This window comes from Centroberyx affinis, unplaced genomic scaffold, assembly GCF_046629955.1.
Source record: "Centroberyx affinis isolate AG114_WGS23_722 - 3 ecotype Tasmania unplaced genomic scaffold, CSIRO-AGI_Caff_v1 ptg004023l_1, whole genome shotgun sequence".
In the NCBI taxonomy this organism is placed as follows: Eukaryota; Metazoa; Chordata; class Actinopteri; order Beryciformes; family Berycidae; genus Centroberyx; species Centroberyx affinis.
The window spans coordinates 108,903-132,004 of NW_027281825.1; the positions used below are offsets into that span (position 1 = coordinate 108,903).

The 23,102-nt window shown below is 40.2% G+C and overlaps 1 protein-coding gene across 1 annotated transcript in view; it reads left to right on the top strand.

Annotated features, from left to right (window-relative positions):
• The window catches only part of LOC139663459 (ras-specific guanine nucleotide-releasing factor RalGPS1-like), a 121,435-nt gene that overhangs the window by 79,817 nt on the left and 18,516 nt on the right, over positions 1 to 23,102 (top strand). Inside the window, exons 9-11 of the mRNA XM_071542138.1 lie at positions 11,269 to 11,406; positions 12,234 to 12,327; positions 20,406 to 20,473. Coding sequence (XP_071398239.1) covers positions 11,269 to 11,406; positions 12,234 to 12,327; positions 20,406 to 20,473 — 300 coding nt within the window. The remainder of the gene's footprint in view (positions 1 to 11,268; positions 11,407 to 12,233; positions 12,328 to 20,405; positions 20,474 to 23,102) is intronic.

The window sequence follows — 23,102 nt, forward strand, 5'->3', positions numbered from 1 at the left end:
TGGGTGGGAGATTACACACTGACAATTGTCATATAACAATACATTCCCTCACCGTGGTTCACCGCTTTTGTGGTTTAACTCTTCTCAAATGGGCAATGGTCCTGTTCGCCATGACGACTCCAGGAATGTTCACATTTAAAGTGCTCTCATGCTGTCATTTTTACTAGCCGACCTTTTACGACACCCTTTGATCAGAGGAACGCTTTACCTCATCCGTGCATCATTTGGGTGTTGTCCCACTTTACCCCGATGTCTTATTCACGCTTCATCGCTGTTGTCATCCTTTTCCGGATCCTTTGATGTAACAGAAGACTGCAAATGACGTAAACTGTTGGACTGTTTACATTTTGTGACAGGCACCAGTGTCATCACTTTAACTGCTGTGTCAGAATTTCTACTCTATGAGAGCCCAAACCAAAGTGCAAGAACATGCAACACTCAGCATTTCTAATGGAATATATTTGAAGCTTTTGGACATAGCGTTCACTTTTTCCTGCATGTTCCTTATCACATCTTTAAAAGCGTCTCTGGACTGGCTTATCTATAAACAGAAAATCAACTTAATACGCAAGTAATTAGCAGCAGAACTAAGAGATGTACCGGTTCCAGATTTGACTTCAGCTAGGGTGTGAGAACCTGAGAACCTTTCTTAATGCTATTGTAAAGAAAGCTGTAACTCTTTGATTGCAATGTCCCACAGCTGCCTCCAAGGTAAGCCAGGTCGAAGCATGGTCCGATCAGATGCTAAAAGTCTCATACCGGTGCTTTTGGAGTGAAGTTGCCGATAGCTAATCTTTTGTGTCAATATTTTACATTTTCATGACAGAAAATTCCCCCCAAAAAAATCCAACCATTCAATGTGTCCTTCCGAATTTAATTCTAGTCAGATAACCATCATTGGACACTAAAACACCAGTGAAACCCATCCAGATACGAAATTGCAGCTCTTTAAAGCGGGGTGAAGTAGAGTTCTTCTCAGGTTTTAACTCTAGCCTTAAAGCTGGTTGAGTATAATTCCCCCACACCACACTGGAATGATTTCTCTGGTTGAGGGTGAAGGGGGTCAGGGAGGTAAATCCATATCATTGCTGAGCAACACTGATTAGCTAATATCCTATTTTCAATAACAACCAATATATTGGTCTAACCCTAGAATCCACTTTTGGGCCCACTGGAAGAGCCCCTCTTGCACATCCTGGCATTGCACAGGTGCGGTGCGGGTGTGCTCCTTGTTTCATTGGTGTCCAATAACTTTTATGAATGCACATTCCCGAGCATGTCCACGTGTGCCCTCTGCCCCCTCCCAATCCCCTATAAAACGCTACGTCTGCCCCCCAATTTTCCACGTCCTACAATCAGACAAAAGCAGCAGGCAAAAGACACAGAAGTTTCCACTCTGAACTCAATAAAACAACGTCCCGTCTCAGGTTTGGCTATCCCCGGCCATTCAAATGGCCCCACGGCAACTGGCTCGCGGCGTGTCACATGAGCTGTAGTGACGTGCTGGTGATGGCACCACCAGATGTTAGAGGTCAGGGCCGTTCCACGGTAAATCCCCAGGTGACCCCCTACTTCCTGACCTCGGAAGCCAAACCACGGATGTTTGAGCCGCTGGTAATTTATCTCGAGTTTACTTTTCATTTAGAAGTTAAACTCAAGTCCCTGGCTTATAATAGGGCTGCAGTGGCCACAGAGGTGAATAATTTTGCCCTCCTAGGAGACGGATGAATTCGTCTGTGTTTTCTCGCACCCAGACAAATGTAAGGCTTTGAGGGTTTTCTTTGATGTATTATGCCATCATCCCACAGTTAAAGAAATAATTTGTACCATAACCATGGCATACAACTCGTCATAATCCAGTCATTAAATTGATTGCAGCCTTAAGAAGAGTTTCCCCCTGAAACACATTACCATGGAAGGTACAAGAGATAGTCATCTATAGAGTTAAACAGCTTTTTAGGAGTAGGCACCAGCTGTTATGGCCCAACCAACACCAGACAGTTTGATTTCCCAGGTAATTTATTGATTGTTATATTGATTGATCCATGACAAAAATACTGTACCTTGGTAAAGAAAATGTACAATGCACAATTTCTTTATGACTTATTGTGACAGTAGTTATATCAGGACAGTATTGATTTGAGTTGTGTTTTGGACCTTATGTTAACTAAAGATGGCGTTTCCCTGGCGTTTCTACCAGTTTGTTGTAACAATGACAACATTTGCTTGTTCTTTTATGACCTTTATAAAACAGTACTGTTAACTGTTCCAGGGACTCTAATATAGAATTCCTTATACTTATAAAGGTGTTAGATACACAAGATTGCTGAAAGTCATGATATTTTCTTCTGGTTTGCATTGCAGCTCTGTTCCAGGTAGTATTCATGTCCAAAAAAGCTTAGAGTTAGTATATTTGAGAAATGTACCTTGGCAACTCTTCTTTGTGACAAAATATTAAAAAGCCTTTAATCATCGGCTAGTCTATTTTGGAACAGTTAAAAAATCCAGCTGACGCACCTTCATCAGGTAGAGATAGAAATGCCAATATAAATGGTTGGTGAAAAAGCTTTCCTAGCAGAGCAAGAGTTTTTCCAGTCAAGGAAAAGTGAGAGTCGCCACTCAGAACACAGCACTTCTTGTCCCTGCATTGCATTATGGTCTATTGAGGCTACTATCGGTGGAGAAATCGCTCTCTCTGCTTCTTCTCTGATGGATTTCTCCCTGTATGATTGTTGAACGTCGGTGCAAAATGGTGAGTCTAGAAGGAAGCCCTCGCTCTTTGATTCTGAGGGACTGTGTGAAAGTGTTTTAGACCTGAATGTGGTCTACCTGGTCTTACTGTTTGCTCCCTCTGCTGCAGCAGACAGATCAGAGATCTGGTACTGTAGATCTTCCACATCTGGTCTCCATTGATTAAATTGCAGGCACACAGCTGGAGAAGAGAAAGGTAGTAGCAGCGAAAAGAGGCTCCCTTTCTCTCACCAGAACAAGGAAATGGACAGAAGCAGTCGAGGGTGTCATTATCCCTTTTCCTCAAAAACTTGAACTTTGGGTTTGAACTGCAACCTTGACTTTGCGTCCTTGGTGTTCTACAAAACTTTCCAGGGTTTACCTTGGATTGTAATGGAGTTCAGTTGTTGAGGTTTCAAGAAAAAATATCACACTCCCACTACTATGTGTCAAAATACACTATACATTAGTGGAATTATTGTAGGTTAACGTCATCATGGAAGTCAATGGGGAAATCGAACAGGAGAAACTCCACAGAATGTGCCAATTTACTTAACTTATGGTAGTGGGAGTGTGTTCATTTATTATTTTATTTGAAATGCTGCTATTGCATTGATGTATCTTAAGTAAATTGGTTGAGAAAAAGTGGTTTTGCCTGTGAACGATATATAACACTGGAGAGGCAGTTAATTTGAGAAAACACTACCTCATTGTACACAGCATATGCTGATAGTGGAGCATTTAAAAATCTTAATATACGCTTGACATTTACAACATCAGTAAATGTAATTCAATAGTGTTATGCTCTATTTTGAGAACCCACACAGACTTAGAAGAGAGACCAAATTGCACAGTTCCACTGGGTTCCCTTTATAGTATAGGCCACTGGCAGCAGTTGGCACGATTTCTCGCTGTCTTCTCAATCAATCCCCCCTCCATCCACCCAGCTTATGGGCTTTAACAGGTGACTGTTGCCATAGAGATTTTTTTTTCCATGTTCTTATGGTGCCCTTTTTTCCCCACAGTCACTGACTTTTATTGACAATGTGATACCATTGGCTAAGCATCTGGAAAGCCAACAGGGCGTTTGACGCTGATTTTTACAGGCATCTGCTTCTGCAGCTGTGATCAGACCAGTAGCGTTATCCTTCCTGAGAGCATCGTTTTTGACCAAGCAATGCATAGGAAACTGCTTGCCGATATTTCCATTGTCCTCTATTTCCATTGTCCTCTCACCTGGAGGATTGTCTTCAGATGGACAGAAATAAAGTTAATCTTAATCTTTGTCTCTTAATTTACCTGACAGGCTTTTAAATTGAAGCGTGTGATGAGAAGAAAAGTTAAGATCTGTCTTTTAGACTTTGTCAGATTTGAATCCTTTTTTTTTATTTTTTTATAAGTGTTTATATATTTAAGTTTAATATTTACATATGTAAGAACAAAGCCAACATATTAATGAATTCAGCTCAGAATGCATTATTGCTCACTGTGCCACCAAGTGAGTGCCTGCCTTAAAAGTGATATCTGATAAATGGAAAAAAAAAAAAAAAGCGTAAAATGGAAATCATGTGTTGTGTGAAGCCCGACTTGCTGCCTTATGCTGGAAGGGTTAAGCCAGTAATGTTCTATATTCTGTGTATATGAAATGGGTTTTTGACAGTGGTGTTTCTCAGGCTTCCTCTATCTCAAGTAACAATTTCAGAAAATGATAAAAACAAAACCATATTTCACTTTTGTTTTGCAACATTTGCCCTTGTTGCAACACTCCCCATGCAGTCTGTTGAAAATTAACTACACTAGTTCTTCATGCCTCATCCTAAAAAGCTAAGTCTGCTGTAGCCTTTGCAGGTTAAAGGAAAACCTTACATTTCAGCTTGATATTCAATTGGACAAACATGTGCCTTCCATGTTCCTCCTCAAACATTTGCTATTTTATTTATTATTTTATCCAGTATGTAATAAGAAATTAACAACGTCACATAATCTCAGCCATTTTCTGTCAAAACACTACTGTGTAATCAAAGCCGTCAATGTCAGGTAATTGCAGACCTGTGTGCAGTCAACTGTTGAAATTGTGTTTGGTCTGGCAACCCCAGAATGTAACTGTTCCTACAAAATTAGCAATTATGTCTAATACAGTAAGTACTAGCATTTTGTCTATTATAAATAGCTCTCCGGCTACTGGTTCTTTTTTTTTTTTTTTTTTGGTTCTTTTTTCTGTAGTTTCGAGCATGCAATAGTTCAACCGCTCCTGATGAAACCCAGTCTAGATCCCTTAACCTTTAGTCACCTTTAGTGACTATTAACCTCTAAACTGCCATTTCTTTCAGAAGTTTTAGAAAATATAATTCTTACTCAATTGAGTAAGTACAACAAATATTTACATTACATTATAATTTTTTTTTTTAGAAATTCCAATCAGGTTTTAGACTACTTTGTTTTTATGTTTTATTGTTTCTTACTATTTGATGGTCTTATTTTAACTATTTTACTCATGTGAAGCACTTTGTGACTTTGCTCTGTGAAAGGTGCTATATACATAAACTTTACTTACTTACTTACTTACTTACCACAGAAACATCCCTATTTATGGAGGAGAATGATAGATTCTAATGCTTTTAGGCCTTGCAGGCCTTTTAGGCAGTGCAGCATTTGACAAAGTAGATCATGCAATTTTAACTGGCAGCACATTCAGCACTGGTAGTGTAATTTAGGTTTTGCAATGCCCTGGCTCAGATCCTTTCTTTGTCATGGCAGGCATTTCATCATCTTCCTCAACCAGCCAACTAGCTATTGGCTGCTCAAAAAGTTGCTAACTTGCAAAGGCTACCAATACATAACCTACAGTCCCTGCTCTCAGTGGAGGGAGGGGGGCTACGCTGTGTATGTGTGGGACTGTGATCGTCAAACCTCTTTAGATTAGACAAGCAAGTAGTGCAAATCGGCATTAGCCCTTTCTAATTTATCACCGAATGCTTTGGGAAGCAACACATTAACACTGTTCCCCATGGTTGGAAAAAAGTCGCTGTATTTGCTGCTAGTTGCTTTTGAGAAATAAAGTCACTGGGGGGGTCTGAAAAGTCGCTAAATCTGCATCCTCAATAGGCATTACCTGTGGAGTGCCACAGGGCTCAATTCTAGGCCCCTTCCTTTTCTCCCTCCTCTTCCCTCCTCTTATTCACTCTTACTCTGACTGGGCAACATAAAGACAATGGGCCTCATGCAGGAAGCAATATACGAACAAATTTTCTCTTATTTTTGTTCATATCCACGGTTTGTTCTTATTTTGTTAGTACCCACTGATTTCTGGGATTCACCAATGTTTTCTTATTTTTGCTCTTCTCTTAGGTAAGAGAAAATTTTACGAGTGGTCGAGAGACTCTTACCAAGATAAGAAAGAAACATCTCGTTTTCACAGTCCACAAATTGTTTGTCCAACGCAAGGAAACATAAGTTTTAAATTTGAGGAACTTAGAAAAACACATGAATATCATATAATCAAATTTAGATGATTATATGTTTTAGAGTAATTATAATGATTGGATTATTAAATTTGTGGGCTAAAGAAATACAATTGGTCCATTGATCCCAATTAAGACTATGAAAACCCTTGGATGATATTGTGTGCATTCAGCTTCTGAATGGCTTACATGCTGCTCTGATGCTTTGGCCATCCAGGCCTTACAGAGAACGAGTTTTTAGAGATCGCACAGATCTATTTGATGAGGCGGATGAACGGCTGCTGAGCCGTTTCAGATTGCCAAGAGCACCTCTCCAATTCTTGGCCATGTGCCAGAGTATTTGCACACGGCACAACACCTGCCCTTATATGGTGTTTAGGGGGCGTTACCTATGCTAATAACAAACAATCCGCCACACGCCTCCAATTTCTGATCAAGTGGGATTCATCATTCAGCACACCTGGGTAAGAGCAGATTTGGATGGTTAAGAACGTTTGGTGCATCTGGAGTTGACTTCTCTTATTTTTTCTCTTAACAGAAAATTAAGAGAAATTTAAGAGAATATCGCTGCATGAGGCCCATTGTCTCTCTCCATTTCTATGCACAAGATACCCAGTTACCTCCTACCTGTACATACCTCCCATTAAAACGTACCGACCAAATGCTATAAACCCTCTCAAGAGGAGTCTAGACTCAACACTAAACGTGATTGTTTTTTTTTTTTGCTATCCGGGCTCCTAGACTGTGGAAAGAGCTGCCTGGAGGAACATTGGCTGCTTTTTTTGGATTGAGACGCAGCCACCCAAAATGTCTACCAGGCTGTACAGAAGAACTCTGGCCTATACTAATAATTTAAACTCACCATTACTTCATACTCTCTACTCTGACTAATTTTACTTCACGTTTTCAGATAGATAGTGATAGTGCAGCCTTTCATCCCATCCACACATTGCCTGTTTTGTTGTTGCCAAATTGTGCCATAACCTTTTAATTCAATTTTCTTCAATTTGATGTCACTTTAAGCAATTACAGTTTATTGTGTTTGAAGCAGCATGGCTCAGGAGGCGCGGTCACACCATGTTCTCATGAGGTTGTGGGTTGAGGTTTGGCGATGTCAAGTTTCTCCCTTTCAGTTTCCAAATAGCCATAATAACCATAATATGCAATTGATTTTTTTTTTGCTTTGTGCTTGCCCGCTGGCGTATGATTTCTCCGGCACAGTCATTGTTGAGATCATGATATGCTGCAGTTATGGGCTGCAGCTGATCATGTTGTTTGCAGAAATGTGATGCAGTTAAGAATAGACACAGAGAGAATTGAAAGAGAAACATTGTAAGTGAAATATTCATAACCCATCAACGCTGTGAGTGATCTATAATTTACTGTATATGTAGAACCATCAGTCTACATGTCTGATTTTTTTGTGGTGTGTTCGTCTTGAACTCAATTTACTATTTCTAGTGGAATTGCTTTATCTCGGATTTAATAATCTGGCTGGGAAATGGATTCCATCTGTAGAAATAATCTGCGGTATGCTGCTGGTATATTATCCAACAACTACAGATGTTTACATTTTCCAAATTTGAAGTAAATGTTTTTGGGGTTTTTTTGTGATTAAACTTTTTATTGCTTTTTTCAGCATTTGAACATACATTATAAATTTACAAACAATATTCAAATTTAAAGAAAAGAAAGAAAGAGAAAAAAAAATATATATATATCTATAATAGATATCTGCAGTTGCACATCCCCATTAGTTGCTTGTCTAAGTCAGACACATCAGTGTTATTCCACCGCTGTGTTTGTCAGCCTCATCCTGGTGAACCACATCAGGAAAGAATGAGGGAAAAAATGGAAGCGCGTATGAATGCGTGCCAAAAGGCTGACAACAATTTCCACTAATGAGCTGTTAACATGTGTGTCTGTAGTAAGTGGCTCCCATTCCACATTAGTCAGCAAGCTTTGCAATGGCTTCAGCTTAATAGCTTCCTATATAAATTTACATTTCTTCCAAGCCGCGGTCATAAAAGTGGATCTCGTTCAAACTGAATCCCTACCTGAACACACAGGGACCCACAAACTTCGCTGTGCGGCTATCCGTAACTTTTCACAGAGGCATGAGATGCTGGAAAGCTGTAGGACATTGTGTCGGTGATTCCTCAGTTATACACACTGCCCGGCAAAAGTTTGGGCACACCATATATTTCTTTATTTTTACTATTTTCTACATTTCAGAATAATAGTAAAGACATCAAAACTGTGCAAGAACACAAATGGAATTATGGATTACGAATTATTAAAACGTGTTAAACAAATCTAAACTATCTTATATTTTAGATTCTTTGCCTTGATGGAAAGGCAAAGGCTTTGGAAAGAAATTCATACATAGGATCAACTTCAGTGTTTATATTTGTCTAAGAAACACATTTCAAGTATTTAAGCTGAAGATTTTAGAAATGGCTTTAAGAGAATGAGAAACAGAGAACATTCAGTCAGGTGGGTCCAAACTTTTGATGGGCAGTGTATATGTTACAGTGGAAAAACGGTCCGTGTACAGATTTACCGGTCAATCTGTACATTTCCAGATGCTGTGGTAAGTGTGTAGATGCACTGGTCAATTTGAATATTAACTGACAGCGTGGTACATGTATACATAGACCGGTCAGTCTGTGCAATGTGGTAAATGTAGATATAGCTCGCCAAAAAGTCCCATATATCCCGGTTTATCTGCAGATGCCCCGGCTCATGTGAAAACTACTTTCATTTACCAGTTTGTCTGCAGATTTTCTTTGCATATTTTAGTTATTCATTGTTTCATCATGTTCTTTTGTAAATTAGTTCTTCATTTAAAGACAGCAATGTCTCCCAGAAGTCCCCTACCATTGAATAGGTGTGGTGGGACACCCTGCCTTAAGGAGCTGCTACCCCTAAAAGAATTTCATTAGTCTGGTTTTCAGTGGAGAGTTTTAGTGTCCTATGATGGTCTAAATGCTGTTTCAGAGGCTTTTCCACCCTGTATGTGTGGGGCAAACACTGAATATTTGGTATTTTTGGCATGAAAATCGGCAAATTTAGATATTGAATATAACAAATATCAGCAGCTTCAATATAAAAATATATTGGTATTGGCCTTCCAAAACCCATATTGATTAAATCCTACTTTTTGGCTTTTAGTAAGACCCATCACAGCTGCCTAGAGCAGTGATTCTCAACCTTTTTCATATCAAGGACCCCTAATTTAGTCCACATTAGAGCCACGGACCCTCATTTGATGAGATTTTGTCTCTCGGACCCAAATCTGACGATATCTTTTATTGTTAGATATGATTTTGTCCAGAATTCCATGACTATCTGTATTGTAGGTAGAGAGATAACAGAGAAACTATGATCAAAACAGTCATTCGTCTACATTCTCTAATTGTGTTCACGTCTTGTAAATGAAATAATGCTGAAGTGTAACAATTCATCAGTTTGCTGGGGGACCCCTGGAACTCCCTCAAGGACCCCTGGTGGTCCCTGGACCCCTCATTGAGAACCACTGGCCTAGAGGATCTGCTTTAAAATGTTTGGTAAATTCTTGTTATGTTATACACTGGAAACATTCCTGGTTGACATCGCTGAAATATATTGGAGCTTTCACAAAGCAATGTGGAAAATGGCAGAATGGGCACAATCCTGTGTGAAACATACTTTTCTAACCTCAGTGTTGTACGTGCAGCATCCAGACCTACTCTTTGAAAATCAAATCACATCCAATACAATGTACAGTGGTCAGCCTAAGGGTGAGTTTCCACTCTGCGCTCGGTATTTCAGAACTGAGGCAAATTGTAGGAAAGTGTGCGGCTGTGAAAAGGTCAACAGATGTTTTCCAGGTTGTGTTTGACACGTTTGATGTGCTCTGTGTTTTTTTTCCCCCAGTCCTTGGTAGAATTGCCAGGAAATAGATGTTTGAGACTTCCACTTGATTATAATAGTTTGTCATAGCTTTTGTGAATGTTGATATAACTATGGAGAGATGCGATGGACTACTAGCCCACCAACCATGTCCAAATACCCAAAGTATGACTATCCAAATCCAAAGAATTAAAATCATTCAAAAACTAAAAGTAGGAGCTGGAGCTCCCGGGTGGCACTCAGACCCTGCTTCACTGCCAGTGGCTGGGGCGGACGTGCTGCTCACACCCTCCCTGACTTTATTATTATTATCGTTATTAGTGGTGGTGGTGGTGGTGGTAATAAGTATTATTACCACCACAGTAGTATTTGTCAGGGGGTGTCAAAGGTAGTATTAGTATTAGCGTTTTTTTTTATTTATTTTTTTGTTATTACTTATTATTACTCTATCTCCCATCCACTTTATAGACCTCTTCCTAGTCTAACAATGTGGGACACAGCAGGCACAAGCGCACACACACATACACACACACCAGATCAACACAATACCCGACAACTAATGTCACTTTGCTCTCTTGTTTTCTGGCTAGACGTATATTAATTATCCTGTCCTGTATTTATTGTTTTGTTTTTCCTGTGTTGTCCTGTCAATGTTCTGTCTTCTGTCTTGCAATAAAAAAAAAAAAGGAAAAGTAAATGCAAGAAGTAATGTGCATGCCCTCCCATACCTGCAAGAGAAATCCTTTCCACGGTCATTCTGAAATAACTACAGAAGAGGATTAGGGCCACATGTGAAAAATGTGTTTGAGTTCTGAGTTTAAAGTCAGAATTCTGAGATTAAAGTCAGAATTTTGAGATCAAAGCTTAATTCTGCCTTTATTCTCAGAATTCCGACTTAAACTCAGAATTCCGATTTTATTCTCAGAATTCTGACTTTAAAATTTTTCACATGGCCCTAATCCTCTTCTGAACTGATCAATCGCATTTTTGTCCAATAGTTTATTCTTTTTATCTTCATGCCTTTTTGTTCACCCTATTAGAGTTGTAAAATCAGCACACTGCCGCTGGGCATAAATGCTGTCCTGTCATAAAACATTCACCAAGATAAAGCTAGATTCCGTGTTGCGTGTGGAGTTCCACCAATTCACCCACTATCCTGTGTTCCCTCCCATCTCATCTACAGGCATCTACCTGTTGGACATGATCTACATCGACTCGGCCTATCCTGCGTCAGACAGCATCATCGAGACGGAGCAGCGGACCAATCAGATGAACAATCTCCTGCGGGTCATCTCTGACCTGCAGATGTCATGTAAATACGGTAAGTACCAGTTTGACATTAGATCCAAGAGAAAACATGTGGCATTTGCTTAATCCTGTAATGTCTGTGGTCCTACATTATGCATTGTATGATACAGCAGATGTTTCTGGTTCTGTTCTCTGAATATAAATGATGTCTCAGATATTGCGTGTCCAGTTTCAATATATTGAAGCCATTTTTATGGCCTCTAATCCCCATTCAAATATATTGGAAGTGGACACTGACACTAAATGGCTGTTTATATGGGGCTTTTTGACAAGAAAAGTCATATCCAAAATCCGGTGCTTATTCTGAAGTCCTCACATCCTCCTGGACTACGCCATATACAGTTTTTCCTCAAAATAATAATAATATAAAATATAATTATGAATAGAGGAAATGCTATCTGGATTCAGCTACCGCCATCACCTCTTTGGTATGCTTGTGTAGGACCACACACAACGTAGGACCATGTAGGCGAATCCAACTGTGTTCATTAGTTCTGCACTGTGGTTAAGGAACAGGCAAGAGGTTATTTCTTTCTTAACTGTAAAACCCAGAGTTATGCCTGAAGTTTACAAAAGCTCCTTCTTCCTCATGGTCCCGGACTGTCCTGCCAGTTCCTCCACCACACAGCAAGTAAAAAAAAAAAAAGACACAATAAGCTGTGGCTAAGCCATCACTGCGTGAAGTCTTTATGCACGAACTGTTATGTGTTCATTTGGGCGGTTTAGTTTAATTTCCACCGAAACCTCTACATGTATGCCGAGTCCCTCGTTCCCTCTTTTCCTTTCTATTATTTTGTTTGCTGTATTATCTCCGTCTAAATTCTTGTTTTTTCTCTCCAGATCACCTGGTGACCCTCCCGCACGTCCAGAAGTACCTGATGTCGGTTCGCTACATTGAGGAGCTGCAGAAGTTTGTGGAGGATGACAACTTCAAGTAAGTCGCAACTCTTGACACCGCGAAGGGTCGACAGTGACTTTTTCAGCCAGGAAAAAAAAAAATGGAAAATCCATTGCGGCCATTTTTGGTAAACCGATCAGTTTGAGGCACGGAAACCCAGACTGACACAATAGATGATGTGTGATCAGTCCTTCAGCTCAACGTCTTCACTCCCTACAAAAAACTCGACATCAAAGTTCTATCATTTGAAAGTGCTGAAAGTGCATATTCAAAAATAGCTATGTTGGCAACGAAATGTAAAAGAAATTGCCTAAATGTTATCAAGGAACTTCAGAGGCAGATAGTGTGTAAGTCTAGGTAAAATTCCTTCCTAAAATTTCTTGTTGTCTCCTAAAACTGGTTTTCTCTCATCTTTCCCTCTCTTAGTGGTGATGTACTACTTACTGAAGTACGTACACTGATAGAGATAACACACGACTAAATCCATTAAATTCCAGAAACGCTATTGTATGTCTTCCCAGTGTTATCTGTGGTATGAAGCGTAGCGGGTGTCAAATCGGCTTCATAACCCTGTGCTTTGGCTCTTGTTTTTCTATCATAGCCATACGAACACCAACACACAGACAAGTGAGCGAGAGAGGCAAATGTTCAACCCAAAAAAACATCCATTTTACACAATTCCCAGAAGGAAAACTTCAAACATGGAAGTGGGCGTAAAGGTGAAGGGGGGAGTGATGGACAGGACACAGGATGGCGCGTAGGAAGACAGGCAACTGGTTTTCACTTTCTCCACAGGGAGTTCATTCATCCAACGGGCCCTAATGACTTTCTCAGGCAACATCATAGATCCTCTTGACAGAAACAGGCATGGCTGACTGTGTCTTGGAAACCCATGGCTTATAACAAGTTTGATTTAGCAGTTGACTTTTTGGGGCGCGAGCGTCATTATGGCGCTCTGGATATCCTAGGCTTATTTATTTCTTAATCCTGCCTTTCTCATGACTGGATTTTTGGATGGGTCACAAAGTATGGTCAACTTAGCCATCGTATATCAGGCTCACAAATTTGGATTTGACTAATGAATGTAATAGTTTAAATTTTTTCCATTTGGTACACTTCAAGATTCTTTTTGAAACAGAAACACCCTGAGAACCTTAGTCAATACTATGTAAAGATAGTATTCTACTAATGCAGTATTACAGAAATACACTAGATGCAGCCTTTTATTTATCGTTTATTCCAAAAGGACACCCTGGTGCCAATTTTCATGACCACTTCTCACATTCTCATGTTATGTTCCCGCAGCTCATTCATTCATTCATTAACTCATAAGATAGTCAGTAGTTCAATATAGTGTAATCAAAGTCGCTCATCAGTGCTTATAAATACTTGTACAGACACATTTCATGCGTCATTTCATGTGCAAATTAAGCAATGCAATTGCAGTGGGGATAAATGAGTCCCTGGTTTGCCTCTAAAGTGGCACCCACAAGGCATTAGCTCAAATTGCCCTCTGTGAGGTGACCAGGGATTAGCTTCCCTCACCACAGGCTTCCCAAAAATGTAATTTAATTGTGCTTGGCTCACCCCTGTAACCTTACTAGCTGTTTTCACCAAGCTGCCCAATCTGATTTTATTGCTTATGCTCAAGTTGCCAAACCAGGGTACAATACAAACGATTAAAGTAAAACTCAATTAAAATCAATGATACTCCAATTAACTAAACATTGAAAGAGTTCATTTTATGTTGGAAAAGCAAACAATGATGCACCCTCTTACATTTCCGCATTGATATTTAACAGTTCACAGATATTTTTAGCCGTCCACAAATTTCCTTGCCTATTACAGTGGGTTTGAGAATGGATTCTAACCCTCTAAATCTATTGCCGCACCCTTAATTTTGAGAGCATTTAACTCCTTACTAAACCTTCATAACCTTGATAAAATATCTATCTAAATGTTTGCTGCGGCAGCCTTAAATGTGCAAGTGGAGAAAGAAAAACAACACTGGGGTAGCTGGTGGATGAGAAGAGCTTTGAGAGGGCGCCTTTAATCTGAATACAATGAGATCTGTCAGTGAGAAAATCCCCTGTCCAGAGTCCATAGTGTTTGGATCTAAATTGAAATGCAAGAGGAGCTTTAATATATGATAAATATGATAAACTACCTCATTTTGAACCATTAGAGATTAATTGGAAAAACCCCAACCAGGATCAATTCCTTATAGCATTAGACAACTTAAAATGTATAACCAAGTTGAATATCTCACTAGTTTCCGTTTTTACCATCATTAGATTAGAATTAGAAATTAGTGTCTGTTAGGTCTGACCTCCACTCAGACATTCCCCAACTCCATTGAGACTTTGCTTCAGACACTCCCCCTTCACCACACCCTGGTCAGGCACACTTGGCACACTTGCTTGCATGGAAGCTCATTTTCAATAGTTGTTGGTCAAATCATTGCTCATACCTGACTAACAGATCCCAATTTTTAATTCCAGATTGTATACCTTTTGTTTCTGTTTTGCATGCATTTTATCTGTGAATGTGGATTTCACTTACTGTATATAAACAGCAATTACTTGATAATGTAACATCTCGAAGAAAGTTGAATTCAGTGTCTTAGATATCAAAAGATGGATAACAGACAACTTTCTTCAACTCACATATTCATTTTAGGCCCTAATCAAAACCACCACAGCCATTGCAATGGCTGTGCATGTACTCCAAAGGAACCTGATTTTCTACCTCTAGTTCGACAATCACATTAAGGCGATATCCCAAAAAGCACAGTATAATTTTAGATGATTGTTTAGAGCTTGATCTAAACAATCAATATTATAATTGAGGACTTTTTTGAGTTTAGTTGAAGCCAAAGGGATTATTGACCAACTCCACAGTTCAGAGGTCACATTGGACTAAATCATAAAATTTAATTTGAACCTTGGTCTACCATGGTATTAGCATGCTGGTCTAGTCGTGCACAAAAAGAGAATATTGTGAGGAGCTTTTGGAGCACCTGACATAATTCCTTGACATCTGTGATGCCATGAATATTGCTTGCATCTTCAAAGTAGGCAACTCTCCTTTTGCCACAACCACTGCACATGTCTGAAAGAAGCCAATGGGCCATCTGTAGGGATAGAGAGGTTGGGAAACACTGGGTTTGGAGGAATATTGTTGCTTCCTTGTCTAGGATTCAGGAAAGCGAGTTTAGTTTAGATTTTCTCTCTGATGATGTGTGTTGGCAGACTTGTTAGGAATCATACCAGGCATCTGCCGCTTTTGGAAACTCTGAGCGTGAAGAGGAATGGCTTCCTGATCACACGTAAAGTTGGGCGGAGGTACCTGGCAAACCTTGATCTGTGGTGGAAGGTCTTAGTAACTCTTGAATTGTTGCAGGATAGGTCCTTGACATTTCTGGAATTTGGTGGAAGAATCTGGAGACTAGGTTGGGATCGGGCCTGGCATCTCTGGAAACAGGGTAGAGGAGTGTTCTGGTTTCTCCAAAGAAAAGGAGAAGGGAGGCACTGACATATTTAGGAGTATGACGGTGGGAAATCCAGGGATTTCTTAGTGAGGGGTGAAAGAGTCCTGGCATCTGTAGGCAACCCATTCCTCTTTGATTTGGAGGTGGAGAGGCCTTCTACTCTCCATGAGAAGATAATGGTGGTGGTCCAGACACAATCCAGATATGAGACATGTAAAGGGGGCCTTAAAGGATAAGGCCGGTGTTTTTTAATGCATTGCTTACCATCAACAAATCCTATGAAAATAACAAAATCAGCAATGAATTTGTTTTGCCAGCAAGTCTTGTCCATGTAGCCGGTGCCCAATGAAGCCATGTCCCAGCAGCCATAGAACTCCATTGTATTAAAAAAAGGATGAAAAACACGTCACAGAGCCATGCCGTTGCTCTGGGCAGCATATTTCATCATCACAATGCACCGGGCCAGCCGACTTTTTCCTCAAACAACTTCATAAGTCGGCTGTAAACACGTTTGCTATCTCAGGAAAGTAGTTCCGTAGCACCGAAAATAGTCCCCGGCGTAATGAAGAATTTGTTCCCATTTGAATTTGATTTGGTAATAACTACAACAGCCTGACTTTTCGTGGTAACAGTTAGCGATTTTTAAAATGTAAACTATGTCTTTGTGAGCTGTATTTAAAGGTTTTTAGCTTACAATTGGAGCCAGTGACTTCCGGGTTGAAGGCTAAAAACGGTACGTGGGAAGTCAGAAAGTAACAGGAGTAGAGCAAACGCATTGTTGATTTTGTTATTTTCGTAGGATTTGCTGACAGTAAGCAATGCATTAAAAAACACCGGCCTTATCCTTTAACGTTATGCTGTTTGATAGATTTACTCTTAAGCTCAGCTGCACGTCATCCTTCATGTAGGGATTTGTACACATCAGTGTAAATCAGTGTGTTACCCATGTTGACAGAAGATGAACATCCAGATGTAGAAGCCAAGATGGTGATTTGTGCTTCAGGATACTTCTCAGCCGCCTTAAGAATGATTTTCCGAAAATGTGCACGGGGACGTTCTAAGGCTTTCAGTGATTAGTCTCAGTGTATATAGTACTGTTTCTGCAGAGGTAATGGCCCAGTGGAACCATATTTCTTTTCATTTGCCCAGTCGGCAAAAGATCCTTCACTTTTGAGAGAGCTGGGCTTATGAAGAGGAACATGACACGAAATAGAAGAATGGACATTGTCAGTCGGTGGGAAAAGGTGTGGAGGAGTGGAGTGGAGAAGCTCAGATCTTGCAAGATTGCAAGTAGGATGTGCAAAAAAGTCCAGCTTTGTGTCACCTTACTTTACCATTCATATGATATACGTTTCTCAATAGTTCTCTCAAACCCTATTATGACAAATTGAAGTTACTGTCGTGTTGGCACATCTGGTGTAATAGAATCTAGTCAGGTTATGAGCATGCCATGACTAACAGCTGAACATGTCGACCTTGGGAGAGGATGTGTACATATTATACATCAAAAACATAATCTTGACTTCTGTGCTGAGACCTTATTGAAATAATATGGTGAAACGCTGGAAGAAAACAGAACATGATGTGGGTTTGGATTCTGCCCCGGTCTGTTCTGTTCTTTCCGGTTTTTTTTATATTCGGATGCTGTTTTCCTCATAGAAATCTCTTTGCGGTCTATATTAACCCCTCGGGATCCAAATAACATTCAGATGCATCACGGCTGAAACGCTGCTCGAGATAACGGTAAGATATTCTTGGCTCACCTCGCGATGACTTCCACTGCAGACAGTGTTTCATCCAGCATCGTTTACTCACACCATCTCCATCTTACTCTCAGTTTAGAGGCCGGAGCCGCTTTCTATACAAAGAGGCATGATTAAATGATCGCATGCCATTAGTCCAATGCAGAATGTTTACAACTCCTGTAGAGTGATCAGCCTGGGGAGTATCTCATACACGGAAGGGATGACGGCGTTTGTTAGCGTTGGCGCGCTCCTCGCTCCCTCCTCCAAAAAGAGTGCAATATGTTTGCGGGGGGAAAATGAAAAACACATGCTGCACGACTGCCTTCAAACCCGCAGCCATGACATCATAAAAAAGAGAAATATTATTTGCGAACGTAATCCGCCTCTTCCTTTTCGCCATACGACGGCGATAGCTTGAGCAGCTGACAGGTGAAGCTTTACCCCGCTCTTAGCATGATGCAAGTTGAAAGTAGTATTTGGGGATTTGAAGGCTCCCTACTGTAAAAAAAAAAAATAAAAATCATACATGCCGGTCCACAGAAGCAATGCTCAATGCTGGTTACAAGAGAAGCACTTAGACCCTGTATGTTTTTGACCGTAATCAGTTCGACAGATACACTGCCAGTCAAAAGTTTGGGCACACCTGATTGAATGTACTATGTTTTTCATTCTGTTAAAGTCATTTGGATCTAAAGGCTTCTGCTTACATGCTTGAAATGAGTTTCTTAGATAGAAATAGTGAAGTTGATCCTATGTATGAATTTCTTTCCAAAGCCTTTGCCTTTCCATCAAGGCAAAGGGCGGCTACTTTAAAGAATCTAAAATATAAGATAGTTTGGATTTGTTTTAACACTTTTTTGGTCGTTGCATAATTCCATTTGTGTTATTTCATAGGATAGTGAATCTCTGGAAACAGGTTTGAACAACTTATTTTTGAAGATTATATTTTTGTCATTCTTGGTCCACTGGACAGAGCGTTAGCAGTGACAGCAGTGGCAAGGAAAATGAAGGAGAGAGTGATATAACAAGGAGAGATAACAACAGGCTGATGTCATGATGTCACATGGACATGATGCGCGCCAAAACCAACGGCACCAAAGAGAGTATGAATTTTGAATGTTTTTCTTCGAGAAAAAGCCACATCCCTCCTATGTATTTTTGGATCCACGTCTTTAAACTGACCCTGTAAATCCCTATGAGCACATCGAATGGCAGCGTCATTTATAAACTCTTTGATTAATGACAGTTTAACCCTCATGTCCTTCCACCCCAGTGTTTCCATAAATATTTTCCAAATGTGGTGGTGAGTGGCAGAATCCCATTTACCAAGACACAGGATCTGATGCAACCGGCCTTTGTGTTATTAGACCAGGCGAAGAACCTACATACAGAAGAAACAGTAGAAAACTAGACCACACATTAGATGAAACCTCACCATTAACTCCCCAAACCAGTAATCCCTTAAAATACCCTCACATTTACATGAATTCACCCCTTAATTCCTGCAAAATCCCCTTAACATTGGTTAAGAGAGTTATTAATGGTTGGTTTGAGTCCCTTGCAGAAATCTGAATAGGGGCCAAAGATATAGGCTCTTTCTCTCAGGGAAGCTTTTGATTTTTCTACATTATTATATACATCAGAATATGCAAATTAAACAAAAAGAAGAGGTAAAATGAGTTTTAAAGAAATGGTTGACGCAAAGCATACCATAAACACCAAAAAGTATGCTATTTCATGCAGTTCATACTAGCATGAAATAAGTTCAGGGTGGTGTTTTGTTTTGTTTTGTTGTTTTTCTTGTTTATAAGTGTTTATGGCTACGGTTGTTTATTGTTGTGTTTATAAAAGCCTATGTTTATGATTACATAACATCTAGGTTGTTGTTTGTTAAATACAGCTTTAAAAGCAAACTTGTGTTTTATATTTTAATAGGTCATTGTAAAAGCATGATTTTAATAATTTAATAATAATGCATTGGTTGGTTGAACAAATACAGATACATACACAAATACTAGCATATCCGCACACCCCCATTTTCTTGAGGCCTCTGTCATCAATCTTAGATTAATAAAGGGTTAATGCAATATGGGAAACATATTTTGTTTGTCATGCATCTGCTTTAATAACCACAGTTGAACATTATCGCCCTAAACAACTATTTTCCTTAATAGTTTTAAACCGCTCATTAGCTATGCTCAATTAGGAATAAACTGTTTTTTTTGTGACCAAGTTTTTTTTTCCCAATGTGAGGGATGCAGGTACCTTGACAATGACATTAATTATTAAAAAATAATGATAATAATAATAATAATAATAATAAAAATTATAAAAAATAACAATAAAAATAAATTCTAATAACAATAATAACAGTAATAATAATAATATAAATATACATATATGCACACACATACATACATATATACGCACATATACATACACACATGCATATATAAAAAACATACATGTATATGTATACACACATACACATATATACACATATACACACATACATCCACACTCAAACACACACACACACCTACATCCTTAACTCCCCTCCCTTTGTGTCAACTTCCCTTTCTCCTAGGCTGTTTTTGTCAGATTTTTGTTTCTTTATTTTGGCAGTTACATTGGTCTTGACTTCAAATCCAAGTAGAATTGAAAAGGTCTTCGATTCGGCTTTCTGAAACCTGCAGATACTCTGCTAGGTGTTCAAAGACAGGAGTGTGAGCAGTGGGGCTGCAGGACAGTACCAGGCATTCAAAGTTCTGTTGTGGCTGAAGTCAGTGTCACTGGCCTGAAGTCAGGAAGCTAGGTTCCCATATCCTTTTTGTCCAAAGGAACAATAATGGATCAGTGTGTCTCCTTTTGTGTTACAGGTTGTCTCTGAAGATTGAGCCTGGCAACAGTTCCCCTCGCATTGCTTCTTCTAAGGAAGACCTAGCAGGTAAGAATGTGTGCACATGTATTTGTGACAGGCTTAGGCCAATGTATCCATTTGCCCAGTGTTGTTGCCTGGTGTCCAGCCCCCAGGAGTCGCAGTCTTCAGCACTTTTTGAATTTGCATGGTGATTCATAAGGGGTCTGGACCCAAGCCTATCCACTGGCAGTTAATTCAGACAGATACTGTCCGACATACGTGATTGGATGGTCAATGTAGGCGGGACAGACCTACTTATGATGCCATTACAGAGCACAACAACGACCAAAATGGCAGCGCCAGCAAAGGAATGGGATGATAGCAAGCTAGATTTAGTGATTCCATCAGTCCTTAAAAAACGTAATGGCATCGATGAATTAAAACAGGCAAGTTTAAAAGCTCGGAAGTGAACGCCGCCATGATTGTTGTTGCTCTGAGGCGTTTCCAGATTACATCAATCGGCTTTGCTGCTGTGATTGGTCAAAGATTTTGACCAAAACTGACAACTAACACCAACCAATCGGTCGGGGCGAGAAATTCCGTCAGTGAATCAGTGGCGGATAGGCTTGACCAGACCGCTATGAATCACCATGCAAATTCAAAAAGTGCTAAAGACTAAGATTCATGGGGGCTGGACACCAAACAACCAATGTTGGGCTTAAATTAAATATTAATTATCAGCCAGTCAGAGCCGTCCAATATGATGGAGGTTCCTCCCTGACCAGAGCTACAGAAAATCTGTCTGGGAAACATGGAAATGTATTTTCTTTTCAGTTATGTTTTTGGTAAATTCATTCTTCATTCAGAGGTAGTAATGTGTCCCAGAGTTTCCCCTTCTATTGAGTAGGTGGAGTGGGTCATCCTGTCTTTAAGTAGTATTCCACAACATTTTCATATGACTAAATGCTCTCTATCACTGATTGATCTAACATAATAGTGATTCAACCTATACCCTGTTCAGGAAAGGTTTTTTCCATTTGCTGTTTAGTTTTCTTTAAGACAGTGGTTCTCAACGTGGGGTCCGGGGACCACCAGGGGTCCTTGAGGGAGTTCCAGGGGGTCCCCAGGAAATGTATGAATTGTTAAACTCATTTACAAGAAGCACAATTAGAGAATGTACAACAAACATATACTATTTTGATCATAGTTTCACTGTTATCTCTTTACCTACAATACAGATTGTCATGGGATTCTGGACAAAACCATATCTAACAATAAAAATCTTCTCAGATTTGGGTCCGAGAGACAAAATCTCATCATTTCGGGGGTTCATGGCCCTAATGTGAACTAAGTTAGGGGTCCTTGATATGGAAAAGGTTGAGAATCACTGCTTTAAGATATTAAATTGATACTGGACTCTTGATTTGTTCTGACTTGACTTGCTGTTCTACATTTAGACTTGAGACTTGACATTAAAGACATGGACTTGACTTGAGAATCTACCTTTAGACTTGAGACTTGACATTAAAGACATGGACTTGACTTGAGAATCTACCTTTAGACTTGGGACTTGACTTGAGACTTGTGCCTCAAGACTTGGAACTCGAGCAAAGTTGACTTGGCCACACCTCTGGTACAAACAAAACATTGGTTTGTGTCAGACAGGCACTTGGAATCAGCAGATCCACAAACCTTTGTACTCGGAATCAGTATCGGCAATAAAGTTGCATCTGTGCATCTCTAATTTATAGCTGAAATGTCTTTAAGAGGCCAGGCTCTGAGTGTTCAGACCGTGGCAAATGGATGTAATCAGCCACTATTTCCTCCAGACTTAGTCAGATGTGGCCCGGGTCCTGAAGCAGCACCGAGGCCACGTGCGTGACAGTTGATTCATTATATTTGCGTTGGATCGGGAAGGGAAATGGTAGGCCGCATTGATTGGACCGCACAAACACTCGGGCGGGCTTCCAAAGCTCGCCGCGGCCGCATTAGTCTCTCTCTTCTGTCTCCACCTCCCTTTCTCTCACTCTGTCGTTCCCATCATTTATCCTTTCTCTTGCTTCTCTCCCGTCCTCCCCCTCTGTCCTCTGAAGTCATTACAGAGGTAAGGAGGCTACAGTGAATTAGCTCTGAACGCCGTAGGAAGAGACAAATGACGTCTCCCCCCCCCCCCCCCCAGCATTTGTAAACCGTTGACAAGACGAGCCGGAGGCGGGAGCCGAGTGAAAAAGTTCCATGAGGACATGTGGCGGCCGAGCGATCCCGGTTCCTTTATTTTCGGTTCCTCCTGTTCCTCCGTGGGGTTTCGAGGGGTTCATTTGGAGGGTGCTAAGGTGATGTCATGTGGCTGGAACGTGCCCAGAGCTGGATGTAGGTCAGGGGGGGGGAATGAAGAGGGATGGAACCCCACAGCCACATCAAAGGCAGTACGGCTCACTGTGTGTTTGTGTTTGTGTGTGTGTGTGTATGTTAGGCGATGCTTGCATGTGCCTGTATGTCAAAGTGGGTGTGTTTACATGCACACAGTATTCTAGTCTGCTTTCGTGAAATGAGCATGTCTTAAAATGCAAATAAGGTAGTCTGGGGTTTTCATTTTTAACCATGACAAAAACATTGGTAACACTTTACAATAAGGGTCACTAAGTTCAGGGTTAGTTAATGCTTAATAATCATTAACTAACCCTTAATTAACAGGTAACTAATGTGTCTGGTAATC